This window comes from Pelophylax lessonae (genome assembly GCF_965119305.1).
Source record: "Pelophylax lessonae genome assembly, chromosome: 7".
NCBI lineage: Eukaryota > Metazoa > Chordata > Amphibia > Anura > Ranidae > Pelophylax > Pelophylax lessonae.
The window spans coordinates 231402504-231416013 of record NC_138774.1 but is presented as its reverse complement, the minus strand read 5'-3'; the positions used below and the strand labels follow the sequence as shown (position 1 = coordinate 231416013).

At 43.1% G+C, this 13510-nt stretch overlaps 1 protein-coding gene across 3 annotated transcripts in view; it reads right to left on the bottom strand.

The window, feature by feature from the left end:
* SLC6A8 (solute carrier family 6 member 8) overlaps positions 1–13510 on the bottom strand; it is a 158170-nt gene that overhangs the window by 85803 nt on the left and 58857 nt on the right. For all 3 annotated transcript variants that reach the window (XR_014225526.1, XM_082264520.1, XM_082264519.1), the window contains exon 2: positions 4101–4232. Coding sequence is in view for 2 of the 3 variants with exons in the window: in XM_082264520.1 (XP_082120646.1) it covers positions 4101–4232 (132 nt within the window). In the remaining variant the exon portion in view is untranslated. The remainder of the gene's footprint in view (positions 1–4100; positions 4233–13510) is intronic.

Sequence of the window (13510 nt, the reverse complement as noted above, 5' to 3'; positions counted from 1 at the left end):
AATTGCTAAAGCAGGGTGGCTACAGGGTAAGCCAATGCAGCCAAAGGGATGTCTCTTTGCTGGATTGCGCTGTCTCTTTGCTGAAAATATGAGGCTGTCTCTATGCTGGATTAGGATGTCTCTGCTGAATATATGAGGCCGTCTCTTTGCTGGATTGGGATGTCGCTTTGCTGATTATATGAGGCTGTCTCTTTGCTGGATTGGGATGTCGCTTTGCTGAATATATGAGGCTGTCTCTTTAATGGATTGGGATTTGTCTTAGCTGAATATATGAGGACGTCTCTTTGTTGGGTTAGGATGTCTTTTTGCTGAATACAGTATAGGAGGCCATCTCTTTACTGGATTGAGATGGATTCTTTGCTGAATATATGAGGCTGTCTCTTTACTGGATTGAGATGTCTCTCTGCTGAATATATGGGGATGTCTCTTGACTGGATTGGGATGTGCCTTTGCTGAATATATGAGGCCGTCTCTTTACTTGATTGGGATATCTTTGCTGAATATATGAGGCCGTCTCTTTACTTGATTGGGATATATCTTTGCTGAATATATACGGCCGTCTCTTTACTTGATTGGGATATCTCTTTGCTGAATATATACGGCCATCTCTTTACTTGATTGGGATATCTCTTTGCTGAATATATGAGGCTGTCTCTTTACTGGATTGGGATGTCTCTTTGCTGAATATATGAGGATGTCTCTTCGCTGGCTTGGATTCATTTTCATATATTAAGTTGTAAGAGTGTTAAAATAAAAGTGGGTGCACGGAAGGACTCGGTGGGATGGCCAGTGGGCGGATTTGGTGGGACGGCCAGAGGGCAGGCCCTGTGGAATATTGGTGGTCAGGCCCGGAGGGGCCCAGGCCTAAAGCTGTGTAAGGGCCCCAAAATTTCTGATGGCTGCCCTGGAGGTAGGTAGGGGGCAGAGACAAGGGTTCTCTGGGGAAAAAAATAGCTCTGGGTATTGCCATCTTAAAGTATTCATGTTGATGTAAATGATCTGGTTTCCAGGCAGGCCACGTCTACACCCCAGAGTTTCTCCACGGTTTCCATGGCTTGTTGTAGTGTAATGCAACAAACATTGAAAATGAAGTGCCACACCACTGCTTAGAGGCCCAGACACAACTTTATTCCAGTAAAAGTTGGAGAGACAATCCAAAAAGTATTCAATGTGTTTCGGGGGTCTAAGAGCCAGATTGATATGGAAATGTTCTTTCTAGCCCTGACAAAGGGGGCACACTTGGACCCCCAAAACACGTAGACTCCTTTTTGGATGGTTCCCCTGACTTTTATTGGAATTAAGTTGTATTTGGACCTATTAGCAGTGGTGTGGCACTTCAATTAAAATGTTTGTTACATTACCTTTAATTACCAGGAAAGCTAAAAGGGTTAGGCCAACTCAGGCTTTATTGATGTAATAAATTGTAATATACGGCGTCCACATGGGTCACAAGCCTCACACATGATGCTATTCCCTCACCGGCCCCGCTGTACTTGAGTGATCATGGAAGGAAAACACACCATTATGCGTTATTTAATTAACAAGAGGCAGCTTGGGGCTAGAACAGTACAAGCTTGTCGGACAAGAGGCAGGAACGCGGCTCCCGCTTAGATTGGAAACGCTTTGCTGAGCTTGCATACATTAGTTTGGGGTCATGAGACCGTATGTAGGGTTCAGTAAAGGAGAAAGCTAACATAACTCGACCGCTAATAAATGTAAGAGCGTGTATGAAGCTAGGAGCATGGTTTGTAAGGCTAAGCTCCATGGGATGGATGAGTTCATTATTTTCCTCTTACAAATGATCAATTCACAAACAAAAATATTTGTACAGGAAAATATGGAAATCTCTGTAACTTAGTTCATCCATATAAGTTCATTAACCTCTTGGCGCCAATATGATGCATATGTGCAACAGCAAAGAGGGGTAAGTATTAACGCCACAACATAGCGCATACCTTATATTACCCAAAAAAATCGGGACACCTGCCTTTACAGTCTTAGTCCGTAGGGTTAAAGATTGAGTTGGCCCACCCTTTGCAGCTATAACAGCTTCAACTCAAATGTCCAAATTGGGTCCAATTAACAATTTTCCCTCCCCGGTGTCATGTGACTCGATGGTGTTACAAGGTCTCAGATGTGAATGAGGAGCAGGTGTGTTAAATTTGGTGTTATCGCTCTCACTCTCTCATACTGGTCACTGGAAGTTCAACAAGGCACCTCATGGCAAAGAACTCACTGAGGATCTGAAAAAAAGAATTGTTGCTCTACATAAAGATGGCCTAGGCTATGAGAAGATTTCCAAGACCCTGAAACTGAGCTGCAGTGTGGTGGCCAAGACCCTACAGTGGTTTAACAGGACAGGTTTCACTCGGAATAGACATGAAAGTGGGGGGTGTCATGGCGCTCTTCTAATATCCCAAGGTGGTACAAGGAATGTGGGTGGATGGGAGGGGGGGGGGTTATGGGGCTGCGTGGGGGGGGAACAAAGTTTGGTACTGTAGGGGAGCTATAGTCCGCGGCAGCCGGCTGAAGCGTGGAGAAGCCCTGAGAGATGCAAGAAAGGAGAGAGCGGCACCAGCTTAGTATAGTACAAGTTTATTTAACACTGTTAAAATTGGTGACTCACTGTCCGAGGTTGGGTGAGACCGGTACACAAAGACTGTTAGGGTCATCCATCTTCCTCTTCCAGGATAGTGGTCATAGGAGAAGGTTGTGAGGTTCCAGAGGTATAGCCGAGCCGCTGTGGGGCTGCTAGTTGTCACTGGCCGCGGCGGAGCATGCACAACAGAGCTCCGGCTGCCGACTTCTGATCCCTGATGACATCACTTCCTGGCAGGAGAAAAATAGGAGTTTACATAGGAGTGCAACTCCCATCGCCTGACGAAGGAGCACGGATGCTCCGAACGCGTGCAACTCCTATTTTTCTCCTGCCAGGAAGTGATGTCATCAGGGATCAGAAGTCGGCAGCCGGAGCCCTGTTGTGCATGCTCCGCCGCGGCCAGTGACAACTAGCAGCCCCACAGCGGCTCGGCTATACCTCTGGAACCTCACCACCTTCTCCTATGACCACTATCCTGGAAGAGGAAGATGGATGACCCTAACAGTCTTTGTGTACCGGTCTCACCCAACCTCGGACAGTGAGTCACCAATTTTAACAGTGTTAAATAAACTTGTACTATACTAAGCTGGCGCCGCTCTCTCCTTTCTTGCTTCACTCGGAATAGACCATGGTCAACCAAAGAAGCTGAGTGCACGTGCACAGCGTCCTATCCAGAGACTGTCTTTGGGAAATAGACGTATGAGTACTGCCAGCATTGCTGTAGAGGTTGAAGGGGTGGGGGGGGCCAGCCTGTCAGTGCTCAGACCATATGCCGCACACTGCATCAAATTGGTCTGCATGGCTGTTGTCCCAGAAGGAAGCCTCTTCTAAGGATGATCCACAAGAAAGCCTGCAAACAGTTTGCTGAAGACAAGCAGACTGAGGACCATGTTCTGTGGTCTGATGAGACCAAAATAAAACCTATTTGGTTCAGATGGTGTCAAGCGTGTGTGGCAGCAACCAGGTGAGGGGTATAAAGACAAGTGTGTCTTGCCTACAGTCAAGTATGGTGGTGGGAGTGTCATTGTCTGGGGCTGCATGAGTGCTGCCGATGTACTGCCGAAATTTCCAACCTGCCGAGATCTCCAACCCGCGTCACTTCTGGTCGCAGATCTCGGCAAGTTGCCGCTAACGCACATGTGCCGCCTTCAAAGCACGTTCACGGAGAACTCCAACTCCGTGCATGAGAGTTGCAGTTCTCAGCAGCAGAGTACAACTACCTACTGCGCATGCGGGAACGGCAATGCCCTTTCACGGAGAACTCCAACTCCATGCTTGAAGAGTTGGACTTCTCGGCGAGTGCTCCTTTTGTTGCTATCGTAGTGGTAGCAACTTGGGGCCATAGCCGGGTCCACCCACAATATATTTCAATCACAGATCAGAAAAAAATCACATTGGGGTGAAACCATCGGAACCAAAAAGGTGCAAATAAGAGAAGTTCATGGTTATTATTAACATACACAATGTGTGATCATCTATGCATTTTTCTCAGAGGACTGACCTTGAAAAAGAGGAGCTATGTTCCATACAGCAATGCTCCCAGCTTTCATGAACTGTCCCAGGGCGATTTCCAGGAAGAAAATTGGAATTCCACCAAAGATGGCGATCAGGACATATGGAATGAGAAATACACCTAAAAAAAGAAAAAAAATACTTTAGTTTAACAGCAGAATATTTCCCATATTCGCTATCACTGGCATGTAAACATACACTATATTACCAAAAGTATTTTGCATCTACAAGCACATGAACTTTAATGGTATCCCAGTCTTAGTCCATAGGGTTAAATATTGAGTTGGCCCACCCTTTGCAGCTATAACAGCTTCAACTCTTCTGGGAAGGCTGTCCACAAGGTTTAGGAGTGTCTATGGGAATGTTTTACCATTCTTCCAGAAGCCCATTTGTGAGGTCAGGCACTGATGTAGGAGAAGAAGGCCTGGCTCACAGTCTCCGCCTAATTCATCTAAGAAAGTGTTCTATCGGGTTGAGGTGCAAGCCAGTCAAACTCCTCCACTCAAACCTCGCTCACCCATGTCTTTATGGACCTTGCTTTGTGCACTGGTCCGAATCATTTGGTGGAGCGGTGGGGGTGGGGGGGGGGTTATGGTGTGGGGTTGTTTTTCAGGGGTTGGGCTTGGCCCCTTAGTTTCAGCGATGGAAACTCTTAAGGCGTCAGCATACGAAGACATCTTGGACAATTTCATGCTCCGAACTTTGTGGGAATAGTTTGGGGATGGCCCCTTCCTGTTCCAACATGACTGTGCACAAAGTAAGGACCATAAAGACATAGGATGAGCGAGTTTGGGGTGCAGGAACTTGACTCACCTGCACAGAGTCCTGACCTCAACCCGATAGAACACCTTTAGGATGAATTAGAGCGGAGACTGCGAGACAGGCCTGCTCTCCATCAGTGCCTGACTTCACAAAAATGTGCTTCTGGAAGAATGATCAAACATTCCCATAGACACACTTCTAAACCTTGTGGGCATCCTTCCCAAAGGAGTTGAAGCTGTTATAGCTGCAAAAGGTGGGCCAACTCAATATTGAACCCTACGGACTAAGACTGTAATGCAGTCAAAGTCCATTTGCGTGTAAAGGCAGTCGTCACAATACTTTTGATAATATAGTGTATATATATACAGATTGCATTTTGTTTTTAAAGCTGAACTCGGAGCACACAAACTTTTATTCAGTAATATTCCTTAATAGCTTTAAATGATTTAAATCTACTTTGTGTGTGTTAATACCCTTACAATCCCAGATATTACTTTGCAACATCATCATTGCAAACAATATAATGCTGCTCCAGGTCAGTCTGCTACTACAATCTCACACAACTCCCGCTCGGGTGCAAGCCCAGCTCATCACACTGAGCACTATGTAGAGGAAGAAATCCAGATGGTGGCACTCCAGATAAAGTACACCTTTATTCTCATATAAAATGCAACACAATACAGCAACCGAACACTGTGTGGAGATGAGGAAGGTCAACGCGTTTCACGCTGCATGATTAAATGTTAGAGCATCAGGAAATTAGTCAACTTTCCTAACCTGCCCATAGTGTTCGCTGCTATATTGTGTTGCATTATATATATAAGCATAAATATGTACTTTATCCAGATTTCTTCCTTTACATCACTGTACTCTACATAGCCTGTGCAGAGAGCAGAGCTATGGGAGGGGCTTAGAAGGCCCCACCCACTACAGAAAACTACAGGAGGGGGTGGAGACAAGACCAGTCATCTTGCACAAGGAGAGAGATGGCGGCAATGACCGGTCTTTATTCCAGGAAGCTCCTGACAGTCTATACATGCCTCAAGTATTTAGGCAATAGCTAAGCTTGAAGGAAAATATAAAAATCAATCAATAAATGCAGTTATGTATTCATAAAAAAATATTTAAATTTAAAGCGAGTTCCCTTCATTCCCAAAAGGGAACATTGTATTGCCGTGTGGCTCTGTACTTCTCCTGGACAGCACTGTTCATCTGACCTTATGTTAGTCGTTTTTTGTATTCGAAAAAGCGAGTGCGCGTTATTGAGTTTTACCAAATCAGTTTTTAGCAGTGAGCACTGTGTTTTTTTTTTTTTTTTTTTTAGCATTATAATTGAGAGTTTCTTGATTGTTAAAGCTGTTCCTTTTAAGCTGAATGGGGTCTTGTTGTTAGGACATGATTGATATTTTTGAACATATTTTGTGTTATTATATTGCATTGCTGTTCCTTTTGCCAAATGGGGTCTTGTTGTTAGGACATGATTGATATTTTTTAACATATTTTGTGTTATTATATTGCATTGCAAGTTTATTAAGGTTTGTGTGCGCAGCACTGATTCATACACAGGTAAAAAGGTTTCCATATATTTATATATATTCCACCCATAGGTGTGCACAGCCTTTTGCATTAGGGTGTGCACCCTGAAGCTCAAAGACATACAGTATGTGTGTGTGCGCATGTGTATATATACTGACGGTGTCAGTAGAGCAAAGATTGGTGTCAGTAGTTTTTATTTTTTTTATTATTTTTTACATTTTTTTTTTTTTTAATCTTTTTTTTTATTTTACACACTTTTTTTGGAGCCCCGTTAGGGGGCTTTGGTGAAATATCAGGAGTTTAAACAGAGGGAATCGGGTGATTCTGGCACACCCTGTGTGCACGTCTATGATTCCACCTTTTGTATCTAGTAGAGTTTGGCTTTACTAAATCATTTGCAAAAAATATTGAACGATAATAGAGCAGTTCCCTCAGGCTGCATTCACATGTCAGCGTATTGATCGCGGGCAGAATCGCCGCGATTCCGCCCGCGATCCGGAAACCATTGCAAATCGCGGGACGCCTGTGCGTTGCCCGTGATTTGCAATAGCAGCCCAAACGCTGTGCGATGTTGCCGCGATTTCCGCCTGCCGAATCGTGGTAACATCGCGCAAAAAAAATCGCGGGACGCATTATGCCCAAAAAAGTACAAGAGCTTCTTTGAAACGTAATGCGTCCTGCAATTTTTTTTGCGCGATGTTACTGCAATTCGGCAGGCGGAAATCGCGGCAACATCGCACAGCGTTTGGGGTGCTATTGCAAATCACGGGCAACACACAGGCATCCCGCGATTTGCAATGATTTCCGGATCGCGGGCGGAATTGCGGCGATTCTGCCCGCGATCAATACGCTGACATGTGAATGCAGCCTCAAGCAGCCAATCAGATACTTACTTACATTTCCAAGTATCCTGGGAACATAAGCAAGAATCTGATTGGCTGCTCCCAGATGTAGAAGACAGTATTTTCTCTCACTTCTACCCTGTGCTTGTGAACATCTCCTCTGAAATATTTAATATTTGAAAGCCAACCAGATTTTAAACATCTTTAAAGATCAAGGTTTATAAATCTGTTGTCACCATTTGTATAACAAGCAGGAGACCTAATAGTTGGGTGAGTCATCGCCATGGCTGGGGACGATTAATTTGTGTCTGTGTCCAGAAAGCAGAGCAGGCCGTTTGATTTATAAGAGGATTCTAGGGATTAGGACATCAATATAAGGTGACGTTGGTGCTGGGTATAGGGAGGATTGGTGAAGAGGCATGGCTGCCATTCCTGTATGGAGAGGACTGCCGCAGAGGATGATGGAACAAATACTATGGATGCTCTACTAAGGGCCCAAAATGCAATGTTTTATAAATCTACAGCACAGCAGAACAGCAGAAAATTGTGAAATGCATATATGGGAGCTGTTTTATCTGCTCAAGGATTTGTAAATATGAAAAATTGTTCTTGTGATTCAAACATGCTAGACTGCACAGCCAAGATAACTATTTATTACCCAATGAGCAGGCTGGAGCCAAAATAGAAGTGTGTCAAATGCTAATCGGGAAGTTAGGTGTTGTCTTCTTTGGATGACAGTAGGTGTGTCACCTGCATGGGCAAAACATGTGTGTCACCTTCCAAACCAGAAGGTAGTGTGTCACGTTCCAGGTCAAGAAACAAGTGTTTCCTTCTTGAATAGGTGATAAATGTTTCCCCTGATAAATGAGGAAGTTGGTGGGTCACCTGCTAAACCAGGAGGTCACTGTGTCAAGAAAAGTGTGTCACCTCCCCGGCCAAATAATGCATGTCAAGTGCTAAGCAGAAAGTTGGAATGTCTTTTTCTTGGTTAGGAAATAGGTGTGTCACCTGCTTGGGCAAAATGCAAGTGTGTCCAAACCAGGAAGTCAGTGTGTCACTTTCATGAAGAATGTATCATCTACTTGGATAGGAGAGAAGTGTGGCACCTTTCTGGCCAGAAAATAAGAGTGTCACCTCCTTGGCCAAAATATTGGTGTGTCACCTGATAAACTAGGAAGTCAGCGTGTCTCCTCCTTGGCCAGGAAATAAGCGTGCCACCTGCTAAACCAGAAAGTAAATAAATGTGTCTCCCTCTTGACCAGGAAACTGGTGTGTAGCCTCCAAGGCCAAAATAGAAGTGTGTCGAATGTTAACCCAGGAAGTCGGAATGTCACCTTCATGGTCAAGAAATAGGTATGTCACCTCCTTGGCCAGAAAATAGATGTGTGGCCTCCTTGCTCAAAATATAAGTGTGTCAAATGCTAACCCAGGAAATCAATATGTCACCTTCATGGTCAAAAGTTGGGTATGTCACCTACTTGACCATGAAATTGGTGTGTAGTCTCCAAGGCCAAAATAGAAGTGTGTCAAATGTTAACCCAGGAAGTCGGAATGTCACCTTCATGGTCAAGAAATAGGTATGTCACCTCCTTGGCCAGAAAATAGGTGTGTAGCCTCCTTGCCCAAAATATGTTTGTCAAATGCTAACCCAGGAAATCAATATGTCACCTTTATGATCAGAGATTGGGTATGTCACCTACTTGACCATGAAATTGGTGTGTAGCCTCCCAGGCCAAAACAGAAGTATGTCAAATGTTAACCCAGGAAGTCAGAATGTCACCTTCATGGTCAAGAAATAGGTATGTCACCTCCTTTGCCAGGAAATAGGTGTGTAGCCTCCTTGCCCAATATATAAGTTTGTCAAATGCTAACCCAGGAAGTCAATATGTCACTTTCCTGGTCAAAAGCTAAGTATGTCACCTCCTTGGCAAGGAAATAGGTGGGTAGACTCCTTGGCCAAAATATAAGCGTGTCTCCTGCTAAATGAGGAAGTTGGTGTCTCACCTGTAAAGCTAGGAAGTCAGTATGTCACCCTCTTGGCCAGAAAATAAGAATGTCACCTCCTTGGCCAGAAAATAGATGTGTGGCCTCCTTGCTCAAAATATAAGTGTGTCAAATGCTAACCCAGGAAATCAATATGTCACCTTCATGTTCAAAAATTGGGTATGTCACCTCCTTGGCCAGGAAATAGGTGTGTAGACTCCTTCGCCAAAATAGAAGTGTGTCAAATGTTAACCCAGGAAGTCGGAATGTCACCTTCGTGGTCAAGAAATGGGTATGTCACCTCCTTTGCCAGGAAATAGGTGTGTAGCCTCCTGGCCCAATATATGTTTGTCAAATGCTAACCCAGGAAGTCAATATGTCACTTTCCTGGTCAAAAGCTAAGTATGTCACCTCCTTGGCAAGGAAATAGGTGGGTAGACTCCTTGGCCAAAATAGAAGCGTGTCTCCTGCTAAATGAGGAAGTTGGTGTCTCACCTGTAAAGCTAGGAAGTCAGTATGTCACCCTCTTGGCCAGAAAATAAGGGTGTCACCTTCTTGGCCAGGAAATAAGTGTGTCACCTATTAAACTAGGATGTCAGCGTGTTACCTTCTCCACTAAGAAATAGGTATGTCAACTCTTTGGCCAGGAAATAGGTGTGCAGCCTCCTTGGCCAAAATATAAGTGTGTCAAGTGTTAACCCAAGAAGTCAATATGTCACCTTCATAGTCAAGAAATAGTGCGTCACCTTCTTGGTCAGGAAATAGGTGTGTAGCCTTCTTGACCAAAATATAAGTGTGGAACCTATAAAAATAGGAAGCCAGTGTGTAATCTTTTTGATCAAGAAACAAGGGTGTCAACTTCACTGCCTTGCTGCTTATTGTCACAGATGTATGTAAATCACAAGACTGGTTGTACAGAATTGGAAATCCTTTGTCATCTAAAATGGTAAGAATATTTATTGTTGCATACTGTAGTTGCATAGTTAGTCAGGTTAAAAAAAGATGACAAGTCCAACCAATAAAAAAAAAGAAAAAAATCATGCAATTCCATATACACAATCCTATACCCACAGTATGTAGTAGTTATGTATTTAGACTATACTATACATTCAGCTGTTTGCTGGGAGATCTTTTTAACACTAAAGATGAATGTATGCATATAATATATTTAAAAACTAATTTTGTTCTCAAGAAATTTACCCTTTGAAACCCAGTGATGTCATCACTGGGTCTTTCTGCTGGTCTTTGCTCCGAATTTGGTGGGAGGTACTGGCAGGCTCCTGTAAATGTCACAGCACCCTACCTTGGATCTACTTTCAAGAGCATTCTATGAAGTAATACATCCCTGGCATTGCTTTAGATCAGGGGTCTTCAAACTATGGCCCCTCCAGTTGTTCAGGAACTACAATTCCCATCATGCCTTGTCATGTCTGTGAATGTCAGAGTTTTACAATGCCTCATGGGATATCTAGTCCTGCAACAGCTGGAGGGCCGTAGTTTAAGGATCCCTGCAATATACACCCCTGCTGGCCATTAGGTGATGCAAACTTTAGCTGTGCTATCTGTATCAAGCAACTGATCAGCAGATTGCACACCTAAGGCCCATGAAACATGCATGTCTAAAAGGTACCACAGATATGTTCTTTCATAGAATTCTCAGAAACAAAATGACTGAAGGCTAATTGCCGTGAGAGGCAGGCAATGCCAGTACAGTTATTTAAAAGGGAGGATTGATTATGATTGAAGTGAATTTTTCATATCAAATATAAATAGTAAGCCTTGGTAGCCAGGTAATAAGGTTTGTACATAATATCTACTCATTGTCCTGGTACACCATGTCTAAAGGAACAATCCATATTTACCCTGTTGCTATGTTCTCGTACTACAGACATCACAGGTTCTACAATAATGGAATGTGTAAATAGACATAAATTGACATCTCTTAATCCTAAGGAATAGAATGCACTGACACAGCGTGTACTGGTAGAGGCAAATCAGAACAAGAGAAGTTATGTAGACAAATTGCTCAATTAACTACAAAGATATGATCAAAATTGGTGAACAGAAAAGCGAGGAGCCCTAGGGTCTTTTTTTCTCATGCTTCCAGTTTCTCTTTGCCACCTGTTGTAAAAATGCTGTTTACAAAGCTCAATAGCTCAATCTATAATTAACATTGAAGAGTAAATAAACTGGATGACTGGCTAGATCCTAATCAGACAGCCCTGCTTTAGTTTTCAATGTGTGCCTGAAAGGGACATAGCAGTTCTGTCGGCTTTTTTAGTTATACTGCCCTGCTCTGGGAACCCTTTCTCATATATTAACCACTTGCTGACCGCGCACTGTAGTTCTGCTGCGCAGAATCACATATATATATAAGTGATTCTGCATTTTTGGTACCCGGCTGTGCTGTCACTGGCTCCAGCACATGGTGATCACCGGTTCCTGGCCAATAATCTATGGCCGGGACCCACTGATCGGTGGAGCAAGTGAGAGGAGAGTGTTTTGTAAACAACACAAAACGCTCTTCTGACAGTGGCGATGTGTGCCAATTTTTGTTTCCCTGCAAAGCTTTAGCATTGATCATTGTATTAGTGGCAGTTAGCCTGTTCCCACAAAGTGTCAGTTAGTGTCAGATTTCCTGCAGTCCCGCTATATGTTGCTGAGCACTACCATTACTAGTATAAAGAAAATGAATAAATAAAAATTTCAGTATATATCTTATAGTTTGTAGACACTATAACTTTCACGCAGACAAGTCAATATACAGATATTGGGATTTTTATTTTATTTTTTTTTACCAAAGACGTAGCAGAATAAATTTCGGCCTAAATATATGAATAAATTAGATTTTTTTACATTTTTTTTATTGGATGTTTTTTAACAGAAAGTAAAAAAAATGTTTTTTTTTTTTTTACAAAATGTATGCTCTTTTTTTATTTATAAAAAAAAAAAAAAAAAAACTGTGGTGATAAAATACCACTAAAAAAAGCTCTATTTGTAGGAAAAAATTGCAATCGCCAGTTAAAGTAGAGCAGTGCCAAATAGCAAAAAATGGTCTGGTCATGAAGGGGGTAAAATCTTCCATTGAAGTGGTTAAAGGTTCATGTGAAAGTGAATTTATATACATTATGATGTAGGTCTAAGAAAAATAAAATAGAAAACAAAATACACTTTTTTCTATTTTTTAACCAGTGACCAGTTTTAAACCATAGAGATCTATTTGCTATATATAATCACTGCACAAATGTTTTAACATTCATGTAAATGTCACAAATAATACTCATCCAAATGTTTTTAACCTCTTCACGACGGGCGCACACATATATGCGGCCCTGTGTTAACCACTTACTGTGCTGAGAGCACGCTCCCTGTTGGGAACACGCTAGCTGGAGGTTAATGGAAAGCTCCCGATGCATACTAGCAATCGGGAGCTTTCCAATCATGTGACCACTGTGACAGCCAATCACAGCGGTCACATGACCCAAATGCCTGCCTCCGCCTCCCAACTTTTAGAGCCCTTAAAGAGTCGGGAGGCGGTCGGCGGGAATGGGATTAATATTGGTGAAGTGTTTTTTTCTGATATTTAACAGGGCAAATGTAACATTCCCTAATACCCTAAGAAAAAAGAGCCTAAGAACATTCAACCAGAAAAGAAAAACAGCCTAAAACATCAGCCTAACTATATTCAATCAAAAATAGCCTAACAGCATTCAACCAAATATAAGCTAAAATAATAGCCTAACAATATTCAACCAAAAACAGTGCAGCCTCTCAGTGCCTATCAGTGCCCATCATTGCTGTCTCATCAGTGGCCATCAGTGCAGCCTATCAGTGCATGAGCATGCATATCAGTGCTGCCCTATTAGCAATGATGGGCACTGATGAGGCTGCACTCATAGGGCAGCACTGATATTCTGCACTGATGGGCATTGATGGGGCTGCAAGGACGAGGCTATACTGATGAGCACTAATGCACTGCACTGATAGGCACTGATGAACATGCACTGATGGGCACTGATGGCCACTGATGAGGTGGCACTGATGAGACAGCAATGATGGGCACTGATGAGGCTGCACTGTCTCATCAGAGCCACCTCATCAGTGCATGCTCATCATTGCCTATCAGTGCAGTGTATTAGTGCTCATCAGTGTACCCTCATCAGTGCAGCCCCATCAGTGCCCATCAGTGCAGCATATCAGTGCTGTCCTATTAGTGCAGCCTCATCAGTGCCCATCAGGGCAGCTTATCAGTGCCTATCATTGTTGCCTCATGAGT